This window comes from Lingula anatina, chromosome 6 (genome assembly GCF_051362555.1).
Source record: "Lingula anatina isolate TDL-2025a chromosome 6, LinAna3.0, whole genome shotgun sequence".
Classification (NCBI taxonomy): Eukaryota; Metazoa; Brachiopoda; class Lingulata; order Lingulida; family Lingulidae; genus Lingula; species Lingula anatina.
Window position 1 is genome coordinate 3,677,702 of NC_141772.1, and position 22,222 is coordinate 3,699,923.

The 22,222-nt window shown below is 37.9% G+C and overlaps 1 protein-coding gene across 4 annotated transcripts in view; it reads right to left on the bottom strand.

Annotated features, from left to right (window-relative positions):
• Positions 1–1,651: 1,651 nt before the first annotated feature.
• The window catches only part of LOC106156930 (uncharacterized), a 28,892-nt gene continuing 8,321 nt past the window's right edge, over positions 1,652–22,222 (bottom strand). The window contains exons 1-2 of one of the 4 annotated variants that reach the window (XM_013532374.2): positions 9,138–9,430; positions 1,652–3,881 (exon numbers count right to left, since the gene is read on the bottom strand). In XM_013532374.2, the coding sequence (XP_013387828.1) occupies positions 2,291–3,622 (1,332 nt within the window). In that variant the 5' untranslated portion in view covers positions 3,623–3,881; positions 9,138–9,430 and the 3' untranslated portion in view covers positions 1,652–2,290. The other 3 variants (XM_013532371.2, XM_013532372.2, XM_087016055.1) reach the window with 3 other exon arrangements.

Below are 22,222 nucleotides of genomic sequence, written 5' to 3' on the forward strand. Positions count from 1 at the left end.
AGGTTTTTCGGGAAAAGAATGTCTTTTGTCAACCAATGCAAGTATTATGCGTTGGCGATAAGGATGGGTTGAAGATCAGACAGTGATTTAATATTTAAAGATTACGTACAATATGCCCTTAAAAGAGAGTATTAGATTTTAGATAACACATATTAATTTACCGTCTATTAAGCCGTAACATAATTAGGCTTACTGGCGTCCACTTATTTCTTTATTGATTGTCGATGGGAAATGAGCTGGCCCAAAGTTACGTAGAGTATAGATATTAAACAAATGCGATTTAGAGAGAGAGATTAAACAAATACGATCTGTATTATTGCCGCACAGCGGACAGTGGATTCAATTATATACTGTTGTATTATAGTATATAGTTTCTATTGGATATGGAGAGAACACGAGTTACGTGTTTGTGCATGTGTGATACGGCGTACAGCGTTAACAAAAGCATATTCATATTAATAGATATGGAGTTAGCAGAGGTAAACAAAAACAGTCGAAGTCATCAGTGTCTTTTTAGTAAATAAGGAATTCAAAGCATTTTTCAATTTTTAGTATCATGGCTAATATCAAGATGCTGAAAAAGGGTACGAGGGCGGCTGTCAGCGTTATAAACTATTTCGCAATTTCAGTATATCATTTTTTGGAGGGGTTCATTATCACTTTAATCTTTTGATTCAATCGTGTTTTGTTTCAAATATCTTTTCAAATGTTGCACAGAATTATAGCAACGCCGGGGACTCCAATTTAACACAATGGAACGAGAAAGCCTTTTTTGAATGTATGCAAATACACACCCAGCACTTTAATGATGTATCTCTGTATACGAAGTGACCTACTGGAATACTTTACTTACTGGTGTAAGACCTGCAATAATTTGGTGAAATTTAAGAATTTTTTATTAACTTTTTCTTTTTGGCATTTTTACATGTGTTTATAGTTTTTAATGCAGTCGAGTTTATCTTCTTTCCTTAAAATGCATGCTCTTATTTATAATAAGTAGCTCTTTCATGTTCATAATTTTATAAATGTATTAATCAATTTGTAAATCTTATTTCTTAATTTGTATTTTCATTTGATGGTATGTGCCACATAATAATGAATTATTAATATCATTATCATAATTATAACTTATATATTTTACAGGAGTGTAATTAGGTTAAAGTTTTGTGCTATGCCTTTGGATCTCATTGTTTTCATTAACGTTATCATTATTGTAATTATTATCGTAATAACTATTGTTATCACCAAGACTGGGTAAACAGTGCAAATGGAACGTCTAAACGCGTAAGTAGTGAGTACATGCACTCGAGGCCATACGCAGTAAATACACACTCATCCAGAACTACCACATACACTGCACATTCAGTTATATGACAACTCACATCACTTTTGGCATGGCAGACAGCCTTAGTATAGCTTAAGGCTGATTTATTATGGATAAACTCTTACAATTACAGTATTATTATTGTTATCATTGTCGTTATTGTTGTCACAATGCATTTTCTTTACATTTCATTTTTGACATGTGTGATTTATGACACTTCACACTTCTTATTTGTGTTTTTTTAACTAAATCACATGTTCTCGAAAAGTCGTATGGCTTGAAGATAAAGGTGGTACGTTCTTGTCTAAAAAACTGGGGAGAAAGCCGTTATCGTCACGGGCCATTTATTACAGTTATTTCAGTCCAGAAATAAACTTTTAAATCAACCCTCTCTTTAAATTTGCTATATGTATATCAACCTTTATGTTACAACTTAACAAAATAAAAAAAAGTGAAAAAGAGAAACAAAATCATCATCATCATATCATCATTATCATTCAGATGCATCCGTAATTCGTGTTACAATGTTGCTCCACGGCTCTCAATTACCCATGAAGACTGGGAGGTCTTCAATTTCCTCATGGATATCTCACTGCCACACAGATGTGGCCCAAAATAAGAGATGGGTCTTCTTTCTCTGACTGTAATCTTCTCGACGCAACTGATCTTGTTGGTCATGGAACATACTCGTATTTTATGCATCGGATTGTAGACTTATTGTCTTTTCAAACTTAATATTTATAAACAAAGGATGTACGCGGTAATGAGAAATTCGAATTTTAGGTACCTTCAGATGCTAAACTTGAGCATGTTACATGAGGCCCTTTTTTGTGACAGAGTCAACTATGACGTAGACGAACATTAAAATAAAACTTTAACTATATTTTTATTATAAGCAACATTTAAGCGTCAAAAAGAAGGAAACACCAACGACAACATCTCTCAATGAAAATTTCAAAGATTCCGTCACTTAATCATGTCCCGCCGAATCTGAGGAGAATTATTAGCAGAGTTGGGACAATACGTGGTGACAGAGCTGCGTGGAGCTATAGCTAGCTGCGTGCCCATCTGCGTTGATCTTAAGCTCGTGCGTTCAGTTGGCATGGAGATGCCACACGCGGTTCCAATTCTTCGAAACATCGTCCCGAAGCCTGCGCGCATGCGCCGAAGCCGTAATCCGTAAATGAGCGGGTTGATGATAGCGTTCACGATGAAGAGGGTGGTCACGATGTAAGAGTACCAAGCGCTGTCTTCAGAGGTGAGATCCCCGGCAGAGGTTACTGAATTCACAACCACGTACGGCAGCCAGAACACTAACAATACTCCATAGAGCAGCATTGCAGTCACAGCCACTTTTAGCCTGCGCTCAATAGGTCCCTTTGTTTTCTTTTTCTTGGCGCCATTACCAGTAGTCTTCCTCAGGGAGGTTTTGGGCGGCTCCGACTCTGAGTTCTGTAACACGACTGCCCCGTGGCGGCCATTTGTTCCGTTGTACGAATTAAAGCCCTCGTTGGAACACAACAAGGCACTTTTTCTCCTGGCAGCTTGAGCTATGTACAGAACTCTGGCATAGCATACAGCCACGATTACCAGGGTGATCCCTATAATACCCGTCGTGATACCGATTTCTATATAAATGTTCTTCTTGTCGAATCCGTATGCGATGCATACACAGGTGTAAGACAGAAGTTTCGCGTCGCCTGCAGCTTTAATGTATGTTCCAAAACCGAGGACGAGCGATGTCAACCATATCGCAGCCAAGAGTACCCAAATTCTCGGCGAATAGAGAAGGTAGAGGTTTTTCAGTGGTCTTAGCACTTTCAGTGTTGTATATATGACCAGGCATACGGTTGACAAAGCACCGACAAATATACTGGTTAGCATTACTAGACGGATGACATTAGTCAAACAAACCGTCGACAGTGTTAACATTCCCTTGCCTTGGTGCAAAGCAAAAAACGCTGCCCCTACCGAAGAGAGCAGAGCGTCGGAGAAACACAGACTTCCTAAGATATGATACATTGTGTCTCCTTGTTGTCTGACGTGAGCAATGGCGCCAAGTGAAATAATATTCTCTATGACACCAACGACACACAGAATGACCGGAATGAAGTAATACATATGGTGCTCTTCTTCCAAAACATCGGATTCTGTATTGTTCCAGCTCTGGTAGATTTCGAACGCCCTTTGCATCTCTGAGCTTTCCAGCTCGAAGTCGTCGCTGCTGTAATTCTCGAAAGAAAACTTATGAAAATCCCAGTCCGATGCAAAATGCTGATCGCCTATGCACTCTGCCATGTTTGATGATAATGCTTGGACACTGGATAAACTTAAAAGATGTCTAGCTTAGAAGATATTGACTTTATCACGGTAGACGGTATGACTTGGTGCTTTGATGTGAAGGAAATCCACCGCCTACGCTCTTTCTCAGATACTGGCTGGAATATGATTAACCCGATCCTAGTCAATCTCGATATCAAATGGGTTTAGTTCACTGTCATAAGCAGCAGAGTCACCTTCCAGGTCGACCACTGTAGCGTCAGTGCATTTTTATACTCTGAAAGTACAAAGAAATACGAATTATGCAACATCACTAACACATGTCACTGGAGATAATTCGTTTTGGAATTATAATTGTATCTGTATAAAGTGTCTTTTGGAATATTGCATGCCCTTTGGGATTTCAAAGTAAGCGTTTCACAGAAAAGCCATCTTGTAATGATTGCTTATTTTCTAACGAGTTCTCAAATCAATACAGCATGGATCTGCGTTAATTAAATCGAGCGCATTGCTTGAATTAATTGTGATCTTAAGCGACACGTTTGATTAATGTTCATTCCATTTAGAAGAGAGTGCGTGTGAAATTAGTTAATTACAATGGTAGCCGCAGACCAAGCGTTGGACAAGCAATTAAGACAACCCAAGGCGGTATTGTACGCATTATGTACGTCGCCAATGAAAGGTCCGCTCTGATATTGGAATGGAATTAGACTATAATGTAGAAGTATTCATTCCGTAATAACATGCAAAGAACTTAATGATCACTTCAGAGCGGTGAACAATTAAGGAAATAGTTTAAAACGTGCTTTGACCGTTACGTAAATCCAACTGAATGATTCAATCGAACTAATGGCGTTCAAGGCAAATAAAGTTCTCTACGGGAAATTGGATTATGTCAGAGACTGATGGACCGGGAAAGAGTTCAAACATATGTGAACAATTAAAGTTGATAAGCATTATTGATGAAGGACGTATTTCAGGGAAGGGCTCCGTTTTATCGAATGCCAGTGTGAAACTCAGTGGTTCTAGATCAAAGGCACATATGTTTAGCACAAGTTGCTGTCGTGACATATATATCCAATTATGTAAATGAAACTGTCCCGAGGGGATCATGTAATTTAGATGCTGTTCGCGCGAACTAAATGAGTATTTTGAATTCATGGCCCAGGTTTGTTTCTTTTTAACGAGAAACACAACAACCAAGAGCCATATCCTCAGTTCAGGAACACCACCTGTGACGACACATACGCTGTACTTTATTAAAAAGCACTCCTTCGGGAAGTTATTATATCAATTGGCACTGCGCGAACCAGATAGTGCAACTTCGGTCGTATTTAGAACGTATTACTAATATTTGTTCCACCGAGAGGTATAAGATACCCCTCCCCCCCCCCCCTCCGCCATGTTATTCCTATTACGTCCTTGACTTGAATGGCCAGCTCAATGACCAGTGGCTGGGCTTACGTAACGGCTGATTCCAATCAAGCGTACACTAGAGAGTGAAGCCCCGTAGTTTTAGCTTAATGCTCCCTTTTTTATTAAATCGATTCTCTAAACGAAGACTACCAATCCCATACTTTAATCTACTAAATGCGTCAAATAATCTGAATAATTTATTATTGTTCGTGGTGAGTTCACGGAAAGTTAAATTAATTAAAAAAAAAAAGGATGCACATACTGAATGTGCGTACATTGACGTGCACTTGGCGGCCTATTGACCCGTAGTAATAAAGCCATGTATTTTGTATAAATTTATGAGAAATTCTCTACAGTCAATTATTGTTTTGAACATGCAAAAGCTGCATATATTTATGTTAAAAAACTGCGGTGTAATAGTTTGGTTCAACTTGGGGGGGTGGGGGGGGGGGCGGAGATGGCAGACACGTACATCTTAGATTGAGCGCACAACCTATTTCTGACGTCCCAAGCAAAGAAAGTCGGGAAATTAGAAGCATGACAGGAATGAAAAAGGTGGTTGTTTGCGTCATGAACCGGAACAGCAGGCAGGAAAGAGTCAAGGGCAGACCAAGATACAGCCCCACGCACTATGAGTTTCCATCCCCTTTTAATAAAACCATGCTAATATATATATTCCGGATGATACTCCTCTTTGAACGCCTTTTTTACTCTGTTGATGAATTGCACTAGGCTTCACTGAGGGTGAAGACCCTGGGTTTTATACCATTTTAACAGGTGTTATTATCAACAAAAAAATTATTATAAAAAAATAATAAAAAAATAAATAATAAATAAATAGAAAACATAGAACATTATACTTAAATACAAAGAACATTATACTTAAACATAGTTTACACACACAGCCTGTTCTTTGTTAAGGAAATTATCCCCCAAGAAAAACAACATCTATTTCCATTATACACAACGCCGCGTGAAAAGAGTTACAACGTTTCTTCTGGAAACAACAAAAACATGCGGGCGATCCATTTCAGATTACACCGACCAACTGGTTAACATTTTGCGTAAGAAAAACAAGATGGCTTCAAAAAGTCTTCTACACAATGGAATGGGATCCAGATTGGTTTAAATTGCTTCTGACACTCTAGTAATCATATTGCGTCACCTGAATGTATCGCAGCAACATGGTGCGCGTTTGTCGTTTGAGGTGATGTTGAAACAGTCATTTTACATTTGAATCGTTACTCAAGTTTTGGCACCATATCCTAAGGGTTATTCCATGCTATAGAGAATACACATAAATAAAGCCTTATGACAGCCAAGGAAATTAAAAGGTGTACGACGTGGTGAGAGGCCCCAGGTGGTACTTATACACTATCGAAACATTGAAAGTTAAGGACATATTCCCAGTTAGCCAAAACCAGTCTATAAACCCCTTTATGATTCTGGTTGTTAATATATTATCATATAATTTTCATGGGATTCACTTGTCTTCAGATAAAGTTTGGTCATTTTGCTTGTGATGTCATATCAGCGGTTTGGGGATGAAAGTGTTATTTTCGGTTTATTGATTTTTTTCTATTACCTGGGATCGCATCACAAAGAATCCCCGTAGTGGCTGCACATGAGTACTGCATTCAAAGAGGTCAAATCGTTTTCCGTACAATCGGTCTATACAATCACTCCGTTTAGCTTTTATCAACAATAACGTTAAATTGCAACACTTTTCACCGAGCCTTTTTAAACAGGAATAAAACAAAAAAGACGCACGGAACACTATTTTATGTATGTTTCTTTACAGTTGGCGCTCCTTACTGATATCCAGATACGACAGAATTTTTTAGCCCCCAGCCCCCAAGGTCAATCAAATAGTGACAATGTGTCAATATTTTAAGGTTCTTAATAGTTAACTTAACTGTTTTGAATTGTTCAGTCATGCAGGTAAAGGGTTGTCTTGTGTTTACGACACAAGTTTAAATGTATTTTATTTGTCCTGATGCTTTGGGTTAAATCAATCTTTTAGGAATTGACCTTATTATGCACCAAAATTATATATAGTTAACTTGTGTGGTTGATTGCCATGTGCCCGGTGAATGCTATTAAGTGGTGTGGAAATAAATATTCTATCCAATGGGCCACTGTTCTGAATCTGTGTATCAATAAGCAATTTGGTTTATTCAGTATTGAACTCGCAACGCACAGATGCGATGAAATAAGTCAATTTGATGCGCTCTTGCTAAAACATATGGAATATTTCGAAAAGTAATAAAGTATGCCTCAGTTTTCATATATCTCAGTGTCGTTGGGAGAGTCTTAAAATGCCCATGTGCCTGACTTTAGCAATGGTCATTACACTAATTACACTTTAAACTTCCTCACTAACGAGTGCAGTTGCAATTCATATTATATCCAGTTAGCTTTAAGAGATAAGTACAATATATATTTTTTTCTCTCTCAAAATGAAAAGTTGGCTGATAAATGCATTTTTCTTTGTTTGGCCTTTTTGCGATGATCAAAGCATTGGTATTCTACTTGAATATTCCATAGTTTTTAACAAGAGTGTAAGCATCTTACTCACAAAATAACCACAGATCAATGCATGATTTCCCAGTGGTCTTTTAAGCCACCCAAAAAGAGGTCTCTGACAGGTGCAGTGTATGTGCACATAAGTCATTATATTTATCAGTTTTCGCTGATAGTTTTAAGAATTCTGATGCTATTTTTGCTCTGATAGCACATAAAAGTCGATCAAGCTTTTTTAAAGTGGAGAATGCGTTAACAGATGTTTATTCGTAAGTAATTAAAGTTCCGGGAGCTCAGTTATATGTTATAGGTATCATTTATGACACATAGCTCAGTATTACCCCGTGTTACTGCTTCGCTCACGATTGCCTGTCAAAGCAAAAGGTTTTCGGTGTCATATTTGTATTTGAGCTTTGACAAATCTTTACCGTGAACTGAAGATCTGATCCGCGCTTTCTTATTTTTCTAATCTTCATAATCCTCATTTTGTTTCACTTCTGACAAGCAGGAATACATGTACATGAGATATTAAAAGGGACGATGGTGACCTTTGTCGGATCTAACAATGACTAGTAAACGCAGAAATGCTATGACTAGTAATGTACACATACCTGACAAAGAACGTTCTACTCTTTAACATATCACAGAGTAGGTCTTCAAAAAATCGTGAAGACAGAAGCAGTAGCGGCAGTAACAGCAGCAGCAGCGACGGCGGCGCCATCGCCAACATCTAAGTGCTGGCTAAAATATTTTAATGATCTACATTTTCAGGATAGATTTTGATTGATTCTCATTATTTGCCACTATTTTGCCTACGATGAAGGATGAGTATACCCCTAGATTGGCGCACAGCGCACAGCCCGCAGCGAAACACCAGGGCAATATTTACCAGGATGAAATTATCATTTTGTCATGTTGTTAAATATGAGTAACTGTGAAACCGAACGACGTGTAACAGTTTACCTACTTACTGCGGCCGTGGTATCGTACGCGAAATTGGAAGTTTTTTACTTACTGAAATTACCAAAATATCCACAACAAAGAGGTTACCAAATACCTAAGCTTAACTGTATTACTCAATTTTCCGATAAATGAATTCTACAATCTGATGTTTACATGCATCAATGAGAAATAAAATTGACGAATCCGACTCACCACGCACTGTTAAGGCGGCACCGAAACAGGTTCACACCTCACACCTTAGTTTTCCTCATAACACCAGCAATGATACTGGAGCGAACAGTCAAATCGCCGTGATACACGTTTGGAGTACACAGTACTACCACAGCGAAATTGTAAGCTATTTTCTCCACTTACCCACTTAACGTACTACATCCGCAGGGCCGTTCCTCTCATTGCCTGTCCTGTTGTTATAATGTCACCTATTAGTATTCACCCATTATTATTTTTTTGAGCGACATCCTGTTGAATTGAGATGGAAATAGCCTTTTTTTGTATAGATTATAACTGTCTCGCGGTCGACCACAGTAGATTTATGGCGTAGGGTTTAAAGGATCGCTGTTGTCACGCAACACACAGTCACACGAACTTAAAGTTGCCTTTGTCACATCGATTGAGACGTGACTTCACGCACCGTTTAACTCCTGCCCTTCTGCGTGTCTCTCTGTGTGGCTGTCATCGGGTATCCGTGGTCTTAACATGTATACTAACGGCGCTGCAACTGAGTCTTTCACCTTCTACACGTGTCTATATATATATATATATACATGTAAGCCCGAACCAGGAAACGTATTTTTTAAAATAGATCCCGCTTGCGCGCTTTGTTCCTAAGAATCGTAAATTGTACAACGTACAGCGCCCCGTGTGGTGCGATTAATCAGACACTCGGTTAATACGCTTCATTGCACTGCCTACTTAAATTTTATCACTGGGGGCTGCGTTCGCCACGCCGAGGCGATGTAAATCATGAGCGCTCCCCTTATTTAAAGGTCAATCTCCCAGAATCTGACCAATGCAGAAGACTTATTTATTTGAATCGGTTTGGCCCCCGAGGGTGAAAACCGTTCGGGGTACGGAGTATTTCTTGATAACTTTCCCTGATAAACACATGAATATGGATGGTTTCTTGAAAGTGTTAAAAGCATCGAAACCATCGGGGTGGACGTTTCGAAGGGTAATTATTCCGATCAGTTTTGCTTAATGGTAGAAACCATTTGTAGCATGAAATATTTCCATGAAAAATCATTGAAAACTCATGCATATCTATTATTCTAGGAATAGAGCAGTCTTCATTTGAACTTAGGCGCCTGGGTGTTTTTTTCACTGTATGCATGTTGTGCTAATCTACGGATAAGCATACAAATGTTTCTCAAGGGATAACCATGCAACAATGGCATACATAATATGGCGGAAGTGACGAAAAGTAAAAAAAAAAAAAAAAGAAGGAGAAAAAGCAGACGTAACTATCTCGGGTTCGTGCGTGGTGCACGCGCACGCACTACCGCGACTGGATCTTTTGGGCATTGCTTCCGTCTAGCAGTGTCGTATAATCGATGTCAATTACCTCTCTCTGGTGATTAAGCGTAGTCCTAATTGCATTTCATACGGTCCACAGAGATGGGCCAGTTTGACTTAGGCCGACTCTTCTCGACTGGAAACAGGTTTTAGAAAAATAGTCTGACAAAACGTTTTCTGGTTGTTTCAGGCGGGAGCCTCACCGCGTGCTGAAGTCTTGTATGCAAGGAAGTCTTACGCCATTTTCCACGTGTTTTTGGCTCGTGACCTTTCCCACCTGTACCTGTAGGCATAAGTATGTCTATCTCGCTCAAAGACGCTGATAAAGAAAATAAATAACAGCAGTTGTAAGCCAGCAGGAATATAATTGTCTTGGAGCAAGGGGCTTTGAAAGAAAAAAATAGATAAGTGCATACATGTACTGTGTGTAGCTATAATCGTACTGTTATGATGCAAAGTTTCTTTCCATTTACCAGCTGTGTAAACGTGCACCTGCAAATAACCAACACGGCGAAGCATTTAAATGTATTGATGTATCAAATCATTTCTTTTGCATAGGCTATAAACGGCCCACACAATACTTTAAAAAATATCAGCATTAAGGGTTGCACGTGGACTAAATTCACCCCAATTAATTATTGATTAATGGTTTATTTTTCTGAGAGATTTATAACTAAGTTATGGCTCATTCTTATGCATCTTATTTATTACAAGAACTTGATATTTGACAAGTTGTCCTCCTAAAATATCGGCTATGGAATCACAGCACCTTGGCAGACATGGCCCCTAATTCAGATGGAGATCAATATTCATCAAAAGAGGTCTTGGAGGATTATGTCATTGAAAGACCTTAAAGAGTTTGTCAAAGGACGAAAGGTTGGGGATGGGGCGTCCTTGGGTAGCATTAAACTTTGATTCCCCCTCCCCCCCCCCAAAAAAAAAAAAAAGTATACCGCCGTCATATGAAGTCACTCAAGGGGTCCACTGATCAGCCTGCTAAGAGACAAGTCAATATTCACAGTGGCAACATTATGCAGGGGAGAACTTGTGTTTGTGGGTAATGGTGGGTCTATTTCTCCTATGTTGTCCATTAATAGTGATTAATATTACAGAATTTTATCGCTGTATAGCAGTATTAGGACCCTTTGGGGCGATGTGCGGTTATATTGAACGAAGGCATTCCCTTCGAGAGGTTAATTATTTTCTTGCATCAGTGGCTCGCTGTTGAATTGGGTCTCTCTGAAACTTGATTCACAGGCGTGTTTTCGGAAAACCTTCATTTTGAAACTACTTCTAATACATACATATCAAATCATTCGCCTCGTGGATCCAATATTTTTACAATATATGGTCACTGTATTGCAATATACAAAATTACATTTCCGTTCTTTCATTGATTTTTACAGAATGGTTGGTGGTACCACCTACAGGATCACAAACTTAACTGCAGTTGCCAATTTGCTGTGGGAGCCAGCCTTCCTTTATATGTTGTATACCAAAGAATATTTAATAAACTCCATAAAGAACTTTACTGTGGCTACCTCTGTCTCTGGAATTTGAAACACTTCTACAAGTTTTAAATGTTTTGCTGTAACCAGAGAGAACACGGCTTATGGATATTACAGAGAGCAGAGAGATTCACGTATCATTTAAACTATATGGTTGGTGGGGCAAGGAACAAAGAAATTCCCAAACACGTATGAAAAATTGGAACACAAACTTTTAAAAAATTACTCTCATCAAATATGCTGGTGGTTTTTCATTTAAATGGCCTTTGTTCCGTGCCCCGGCGATAAAATATAAACTTGACACTGTAGTTAGTATAGTTGGATCTGTGAAGATGTGTAGTCGTCAAGAGGGGTCGCTACGGTTTTAAAGTTAAATAATTAGGTCATCCAAATTAATCATTATTGATAAGGGTGTTCTTTTTATACTCTTTTTATTACTAAATTTATTCATTTATCTATTCATGCATTCATTCATCAACTCTTTGACTGACAAATCATGCAATCGCCAACGATCTTTAGTCACAAATTTGAAGCTTTGCCGTTATGACTTTCTAACAAGAAGGCCGTTTCCAATTGCAATGCATTTAATACAATAAACTGTAATTGATAAATGCTGGTGTTGACCTTTTACGTTTCATTGGAGATATTTGCTATCATCACTGAATTCTGTACGTTAAAGGAATATCTCTCGTCAGATTAATCTACAGAATTTTCACATTAGATTAATGATCAGGCGGTCATTCCGAGAAATCAAAGTTCATGAACGACATTTTGTCCAGAGGATTGGCACTGGCGAAGTGTGTATCAAGCTTTAGTTTAAAAGAGTCCAATGAAGCAAAAGAGTCTTAATTACGGGCAGTTTGAATTTGAGGTGTTAATGACCCATTAATTACGCATCAGTAGTTGTATTTTTCTGCCGTGACCCTTGCTTGTTTTATATTTATTTCGATTATTTTGCATATAAATGGTGGCCTTTCTGTTTTATTGTTTGTTGAAGCATTGGAGTTGTTGTGTTTTTTTTTCATTCTGCATCGATAATAAAGCATGTCTCACACTTTTACAAACTGGATTGAAATAATTGATCAGTGTATTTTAGGTCGTATCACTCTCATGACTCTAGGAGCATACGGTCCCCGGTGTAACGTGACAGAGAGTCCCCCATGACAGAGAGTCCGCTTCCCATTCATTTATACAGGCAAGCCTCGCCCTAGATTTTAACCCACTTACGGGTAGGTCTGGCTAACCCTAACCATTATAACTAAATGGAGGGTTGACTTTCTGTTACACAGACCCTCAGTTTCGTTACACCGGCCTTCGATGACGGCCAATGACGTGTTTGACGTAGCCATGCGTGTGAACACAGCTTCAGACCATGCATATACCAGTATTGTCAAAACTGCTGATCCTAACGCAAAGTCTTCATGGTGTGTTGTACAGTTTCCATGTTGGGCTTAAACACATCAATTTGCTAATAGTGCATATATGACTTTTATTCCACATGTCGAATAACAAAACCGTCATATTCATTGTTTTTATGCAACATATATTGGGTTTTATGGGCAACAGGACCTCTAACCCCGAGCGAAGCTGCCACGACAGTTTGCAGGACGTTTTCCAGTACAACACCCTAAACAACTCCCCCCCCCCCCCCACAAGGATATAGTCCTCCCTATATATCATTAATCAGTTCTTTTTTTAAGTCTCATTCTTTTTCTACAGAGGTTTGACAAAGCAGGGCATTTATCTGTCTGCCAGGAAATGAGACATACGACTGCCAACAGATAAAAATTTGCATAAATCAGTGTCAGTTAATTCCTTAAACCTGCACATTCCAAGTGACAGAAAGGTTTTAACTGCTTATGTTTGTGCCCATAATAACTGTATTTTTAAAACCATGTCCATCGGGAAAAGGTTTAGCCTGACTGTTTCTCGGGCCGGAAGAACAGTTTCTGGAAAGGATAAAGAGTAAAGGTAATGATCTTGAAAACTAATCGCCCACAAGAGTTGGTTAAGAAAAACATCGACATATGGGACGCGGCACGGAATAAAAAAGGAAAATCGTCTAGTCTTTTAACTGTTATGTTAACCTTGTGTATCCCATGGTATACCTTTCAAAAGCTGTTCCTTTTCTCGGATAGACAATACTTTTTTTTTACCTCGCCTGATATTGCAATTAGTATTATGTGGTAACCTTGAAGCTACACGTAACAGCTCGGCGCTCCCGTTCTCTTTTCGCATTGTATTTTTTGGCACAGTTTGGAATTTATTTTACTTTCTCCCCAGTGGTAAATTTGCTAGTTGGTTACCTAGGCATACTGTTTTCGAGATCGCAGAGGTAAACCTTTTTTAGCGATGAACTACATTGATCTGGCACGAGGTCCACACCAATTTCGTATCTTTTTGACATTTTCACAACCTGGTATGAAAGGTTATCAGATTTGGCTCGATTTGATCATACAGATCCACCTACTTTAAAAGCGCTAACCACATTATCTTCAGACATATCTAAACTGGTGGAAACGTCTCCGTTTTTGTTGTTTTTTCCTAGCAGAAAACTTCATTAAATTGTATTATTACACAGCGGTTCTGAAGTGATGCGGGTTTAATGGAGAAATCACTTTTCACGAAAGATGATTTCAACGGGAAATGTGGAGTTTGATTATCAGATTACTGTGATGTAACGTATTACGTGGGTATGATGAAAAAATATCCTGATGCTCGTGCTTTTTTATCCCGTTCACACCAGTTGCGATTTAGTTTTTAGACGTATGGCTGCAAGAAAAACAAAAGGGTTTGCCACTGATTCCGTACTCATAATTCGTCCTCTAAAAAGACGCTGTTAGGCCCCTGCCTACTGATTTCTTGAACCAGTTTCAAGAAAAGATTAAATCCCGAAATTTTACATTCAGAATCAAAAACTGGTCTGCTTCACTTCAAGTTAAATCCACAAAATTAAGTAGTCCATTTAAATAAAATAAGCATTGGTCCGAAAGGTAAGCCATAAGTTCCTTGTTATACAGCAGGCTCAATACTTCAGTTAATTGCACTACTACTGATTTATTTCTGGGATCAAGTAGACTCAAAGTTTTTTCTAAAAATTTAGACTAGGTTTCATCGAGGCTTCAACTCTTATGTGAAACAAGCACTTAGACAACGATTATCATCGTCGAGAAACCCTATTCAAAACTTAAATTCATGTAGGTCTCAGATAAAACCGGTGTGAACTTGACTAATTAAAATTATGGGAAAAGAACAGCAGTTATATAGCAAAGAAGTAAATAATACAGTTGCGCAGCAAAATCAATATGACGGATCAACCGGATCCCGTTCATTAAGACACAATTGTAATGGTATTATTCAGCGACTCCATTTGTCATTTTGCTTATCCTTCTCTGGGTACGTTTGCTAGCAAGACCTTAGTTGGCACTTCATATGCATATACATTATTCTGAAGATTAAGTGGAAAATAGTCGTTATATAATCATCAGATTTATAATCGCCTAAGAAGTTTGAGTAATTTCAATCTAACATCGACGTACGCCATTTATCTATAATAAATTGCATAATGATACGCACATTTGTGTAATGTCTCGGAGAAGTTTCCGGTGCTTATCCATCTAAACCAAATATATTTGTAATTGCGTCATCATTATTTTCTAATTAAAGTTTTAAATGCATTTGTATAATTCCTGGAAAGACGCTGCAACATGAAAACAAGAACCTGATTGTCTGCCAACGAGAACACTGCATTGATACGTGAGGAGCTTACAAGATGCAGCAGCTGGTTCAGAAATTGATTCTCGGGTGCACGTGAACAAGGGGTTATAACATGTCTTGTACAAAACTCCCTAACTATATGAATCTATTTTGGAAATATTCATAGCAGGGTGGGAGCCCCTCATCTGTCTCCATCCCTACCCCCACTCCCTTTAATATCCTGTGTCCACCAAATGTGTTTTTCAAAACACTTTTTACCGCTGGTATTCATCTGTATAGTTGTCCTTCGGATGTGAAGTCCGTAACATACCGGTACAGTTACAGAACAAGGGTCAACCGAAGATCTAAATTTGCTTTCCAGAGCGAAAAGCAGGCAAGAGTCTAGCTAAAGCTGAAACATTCAGAACTTCTGGCAAGGGCCATTTATTTCAAAACCGTGATAAACCATGACACAAACATATCAGTGAAGTTGTTTGTCGGTCCTTTTATGATTGCACATTTGCAAAAATAATGATCTTTTTAAGCTTGCCATTTGAAACCACGGCAATCTACTGTACACGTACACGCTATTAACGCAGGTGGATTTCCACTGGGTCGGCAAACGGCTGATAAGCAACATGTGTGACGTCATGAATAATACACCGGAACAGGTTTGTTTTCCTGTGTGGTTGCACATTTGGAGTCCTATCATCATCGACGCGGCCTCGGATACCCTAGGTGACCACCTTCGAACTGGAGAACCATTAGCAGAATGTGTTGACACGGCGCTGACGTCGCGGGGCCCGCCAAAATCCCCAGAGTGCAGGAATAGATACTTACGGTTAAATCAGGCGAGATAAACGTTTAATTCAGATATCATAAGGATTCTAGTGACTAGAATATAAATTTCTTTACCTCTTTTATACGTGGATCAATGCGATAAAAAGCGCCTTAATTACTCCCATGGCCTTGGAGATAAAAGTGAAATTGTATTTATACGTCGAGGACGATTATTGGTTTAATTTTGTTAGCTATAAACCCTCTGAGGTAAGCACACTCTACAGAAGGCAGTTTTGATGTACACAATAACACACACAAAGGCGCACTCAGATACACATGCAAAATTGTATAAATTTGCCTCCCAGTTCAGCTAATCACACACACACACACACACACAATGACACCTGTGCATATACTTGGATTTGTGTAGGTGTTTATTAACAGGTAAATCACATGCATAAGCACGACCTGATTGCTGTCCATGTGCATGCATAAACGTGCACACAGACACACATACAGAAGCTAGCAGAATGTTACGCAAATACACGTGTCGTGAACACGCACAAGAGCACTCGGGCATGTCCACATACATGCAAACACGCGGAAGCACCTAGGCATCTACACTTATTGCCCGCTTTTTATTGGAATACGGTGTATTCACGCCATTGATCGAAAAAAATATCAAGCACACTACTAGGAGTTGCGCTTGAAATACTTTTTTGTCAGCGGGCGATTTCTTTTTCACGGAATTGATAGGTTTTTGCGTTAAAAAGAAACATATATCACCTTTGCTGTCGGACACTTCATTAACGAAAAATTGTCGATCAAAGGATGATAATGTTTGAAATCATTCTGTAATATCCTATCTCGTTACTCATCTTGAGAAAAATATTGAAATCGTAAATTGCCATAATTCACATTTATTAACTTGAAAGGACTTTACTCTGTGGGGATTTTGAGAGTCCATTCGCATTTCAAAACGATTCAGTATTATATTAACCTTTAAGTTGGATTCTGTTATTTTGCCACCGAGGATCTGCCCTATTTCATAGCACCAGCGAGGTAAAGTGCTTTTATCATCTTGAGCAGGAAAACATTAAGTTATCATTTCAAAAGTTTCTTTTGATTAGTTTAAGGCCTATGTGGTTTGAATCTAAATTAAATGATTAAGCTATCCTGCCGAAGTATGCATAACATGGATGACTGCAAAAAACGTAACGTCCCAGTCTGTACGCTCAGCCGGGTGCCAAATAGGTAAAAATGTACTAATATGGCTTCTTTGTCCCTAGACCTAGATATTCCCTACTAGTACAATATGGGGTTTCCCGATGAACGTAGTCACCTCTTGCCAATCCGATTGTACAAACCTGGTTTGAACCACGTGGTTATGATAATAATAATAATAATAATAATAATAATAATAATAATAATAATAATAATAAGACCGAACGAGTTGAATAAAGCCACTGAGATAAAACTGAGTTTTGAATTGTATCAATTAGTTTTAAAACTTTAGGCCTTTAACTTTTACATGTGTGCATCTTTTCTTGCACGCCAAAACTGATTTGATTCTTTATTGTGACAATGTATCGTGGTTGTAATTTATATGACGCGGAATGACAACCAATAACATGAAGCCATAAATTGTATCGATTCAATTTCTTAATGTCATTTTTCTACACGCACAATTTAATAATTACTGGCCTCTTTTAAAACGCAAGAAAATGTCCAGCCTAGTTTCCTGTCACTAATAACAACTGCGGACATATGGGTGCTTTAACTACGAGATTCATTTGTGAAACTCATTATAGTAACTTTCATGTTAGGCTATAAGGAAGCGCGGTATAAGATTTTCACTTGAACGCCACCTGATTGCCTTTTCACTGAAAAGGTGTTTTCCTTGAAACCCGGGATTACATTGATTCATTGCGTTTTCATCTGTCCCAAGAAAAACGTTAACAAATGACTTTGCCATTATAAGAAATCATTGTAAAGCTAAGTGGTCTGACCCAGCCAAAGAACAACAGAGATTTACATTAAAGGTACTCAGCACGTATTTGATAATATCCCACTGTCATATTTGTGTCTTGAAAAGCTTCCTATATTTTCTACATGTAATTTAGACATTGAAGACGATAAAATCATTTAAATAAAAGTTTATCTGAATTATTATCTTCTCAGCCCTCACAGGTAGCCGTGACAGCTAGCAACGTCTGTATTATACTTGACACAGGGCCGCGAAACAAAATAATATAAAATTTTCTTGTGTAATGAAGTAAAAACTAGGTCATTCCCGGTGAAGTTCAGGAATGCAGATTTCGTCCTAAATGACAGGTCAGGCATTTAGTACTGAATTATTTAATTAAAATGGAACGCAAGATCGAACTGACGTGCAGGGCCGCATCGAGCAATGATTCTTGAGTAAGAAAAATGTTTTTTAAAAGAAAATTAGGCGCAAAATTTAGAGTGCCTCCTAGTTGAGCCGCATGAGGCGCCGACTCTGTCAAAACAGAAAAAAAGAGAGATCAAGAACAACACCTTTCAAGAAAACACCATCTCATGAGTTCTTTTTCAACTGAGCTCAGTGGCGTTACAATTTTAGCCGGACGGATTATAGACAGTGCCAATATCCTCAGATAGCCTGAGCGTCAAGTCTTTTCAGATCAATTTAGCAACATAAATGGTTCCGCCATGGATCCCCGGATTCCTAATAGTTAAATTCGGATTAATTTAGCAACACAAATAGTACTTATTATCATACACCGTCGCAACTGCTGGGAAATATTTAACGAGGCCAATCGATGTCAGTGGACAAAACTTGGAATTAGGGAATACAATTATACGATTTCAGTAGCGATATTAGCAGATAACCATATGTAAACAGTATTTGTTTTCAATAAGTAGTTAGATAAATAAAAAATTAAAGACAGAGAGAGAGCACAAGCATTTACCTATTAAGTTTAGTTATACAAATCCATATCGTATACCTTTGCGTTCTTTGGGATGTTCACTTCAATTACAACCCATTCAAGTATTTCGGATTTTCAGGTGTCTATATGAAATTCTGACTAACACAACTGCAAGGTGCGTAGTGGTGATACCCCAGTAGATATCCTCTGCAGAAAAACAACCGAACGCCACTTAAAGCTGTGGAGAATGATATAATATTGACATAAAACTGCACCGCAAATGATTTATTATATTTATATACAGACAGAGTGAAATAGGTTTTTCATCGTCTATTGCGCAATGATGATGAAACAGTAAATCTTTTCTAGGGAAAATGGATAGAAAACACGCTTGGTTTCTTTAGAATCGATTTAGCTTTTTAATTAATGCACATTCACATTTTAATACGCTTTTGGATTATTCTAAACATTTCATTTACCAGTCCCTGCCAAGCCCTTCAATCACTTAACGTTGCGGTGTCCTTTCTCTCTTTTAAGAGCACAGGAAAAAATGTTGGATCATTTCTTGATGTACTCGGACAGAAAGGGAGAGGTACGGATCTTGAATATGCTCAGAATTACTTTTACCGGAATAAATGGAGATCAGCGTTGACTATATTTGATTTTTTTAAAGGAAATAATTGTGGACAAATAAGAACGTAGAAGAGAATGTAGGTTTAGACATTTTATTTCAAAACAGCCAATGCCTTGAATTCCCAATGAACTTTTATTTATTTATTTATTTATTTATTTATTTATTTATAATTTTTTCTTAAATTCCAGTGTTTTCTGGTGTCTGTCAAATGTTCACCTCTCGTCGTGCTAACTTCGAGTTGTAGGTTTTGTTTCTTTAAACCAGGGAATTATATCCGATATAATTCCCTGTTTAAACATCCATATGTATATCATATTAATGTTTTTAAAACATTTTCTAAGGAAAAATGAGAAGTGTATTACCCTCCGTCCCAATGCAATTCTTCTATGACGCTCACAGCTAGCTTTCGCTGATGACTTTGTAAAACGAGATTGTATTTACCCAGACCATAATAACCTAGGGGTTACCTTGTTTAAAAAGTTACATCACAGGTCCTACAGGGAATTGTGCGGCTAATTTACTGTTATGCCTGAACCTTTCTCTGTCTGGGCCATTTCCCGTCCAACATAAAAGTACTAAACAGACTATGGTACTCCAGAGTACAATAAAATGAACACAGCGCCCCGTGTTTATCAATTAAGTAAAACACATTGTCACAAACAAATTAGACTATTTTGTCTACACTTGGTATAAAAGTGCTCATTAAAGAGAGAAAACTCCAACCATCACCAGTCAACTGAGCAGTCTATAAGCTCAATGATATCTTGTAGGATACCACTATCCGCATAACTATACTGAACTGGATAATCAATGCTTTTAACAATCAAAATTTTAAAAGGTTGGCGGTCAAATGAGAAAAATGCCTGTTCTAAATGAGCTTAAAAATAATATGGTTTCATGCATTTATGGGATGACTCTATGTCTAAGTACACTAGCTGTGAACAGTTTAAACTGAATTTTTTGTTGTTGTTAATCGGTTCATAGCGATATTAACAAACCGTAAAGTGAGATACGGATACACAGGCTTCCTAAGTCGTTAAATCTTTTTAAAATCTTTTAATTTCTAGAATGAATCTTATATCGAATTCACTGAATTTGGGCGTGATCTAGACCCAATGGAAACCAACCATAACGGGGCCTTCAATACTGCGTGACGTCATACGAAAGTTTGACAGAATGCACAAGTTTGACAGAATGTAAAACAAAAAACCAAAAGTATCCATGGATATATTCTGTCAGTTTTTGTTCGTAGCCGCACAATACTCGATGGTAAGGCATTATTACTGATCACACTCTCCTCCCAATCCCGTGAAATTTAGCTTAAATTTACGTTAAATCATTAGACTTTTGGCTGTCTTGGGTGGTTTCCATTGACGGTGAGGCTGATAATGATAAAACAACTAAATTCCAAACAAGAAGTTCGAACCCTTATTATGTCAAAATAACAAAGTTGTCAGGTAGCAGATATTACATGTACATGTAGCTACTGACTGGTTTCCAATAAGGTTTACCCATGATCACTGCATGGGAACAACTAAGATTCTGCATCGGTTCCATTTGGTTTTGGCATGGGTTTGGGATCGGCTTCACTAAGGTCCCAGTTGGGTTTGACCATGGATTCCATAGGGGTTCCAACGGTTTTCCATTAAGGTTCTGGTTTGGTTCCCTTAGGTGTCCACGTGGGTTCTATCTGGGTTTGCCCATTTTCGCCTTCAAAGCAAGACAGGTAGGTACTCAATAGATACTATAATTGAGCCTACATTGGTCTTCAGAAAAGCCAAGGGTGCCGGGTACCTATATAACGCTAAGAAACCCATGACAAACCCAGCACTCACCATATGGACCCCATTGAGATAAAGTTTCACAATTATTTAGTACAGGTATGTCACCACAGATAGATGCTTAATATACACTAGTATCTCCATATTAGTAAATGTGTCTGTATATGTGTCAGGATTTGTTCGGAGCAAAGAAATGCAAGGTATTAATATAATATCTATGATTTCAAAAACCAACAAGTAAGTTTAGTCGGTTATGGTTGAAAATCAATGGCAGAAGCCCGTGGTGTCCCAAGACCCCACAGATAATTTCCCTTCTAATTTCGAAGTACGGGTGGTTCATAGCAATGGTCTCAGTCAGATTAATTCTGATAGTTCAAGGATAATAGCTTTGGTCAATTTTAACTTGTTTATAAGCATTGATGTTTATAAGCATTGATGTTTCACCATACTTTCACTAGAGGATCTAGAATGGATCTTATAATAAGGATTACAAAATCTCTTGTAAAAAGTATTTGAAACAAAGGAGTACACCTTATTGCAATTCAGTTCATTCAGGATTTTCCTGTAACGTAATAAAAGGCTTTTTTGATGATAGGCTATTTGTAAAGTGTCAAGGAGAGAATATTGTTGGCCATCAAGACAAACATATATAAACTTTCTGTACTTTCTGCTTTTAAAACAAATTTTGGTCGTTTAAAATATTGGAAAGTTTTCAGAGTCTTCAAATAAAAATGCGATCTCTTCAGAATTTTACTTTGTTCGCGTAACGTTAGGAATGTTGCCATACTTCTAACTAGACACTATATGATCATTATATTAGGTGTTAAATTTTCTCTTATCCTGAAAATGACAGAAATGTCTAATTGTCACATTGATTAATTTTATAGTATGTCATA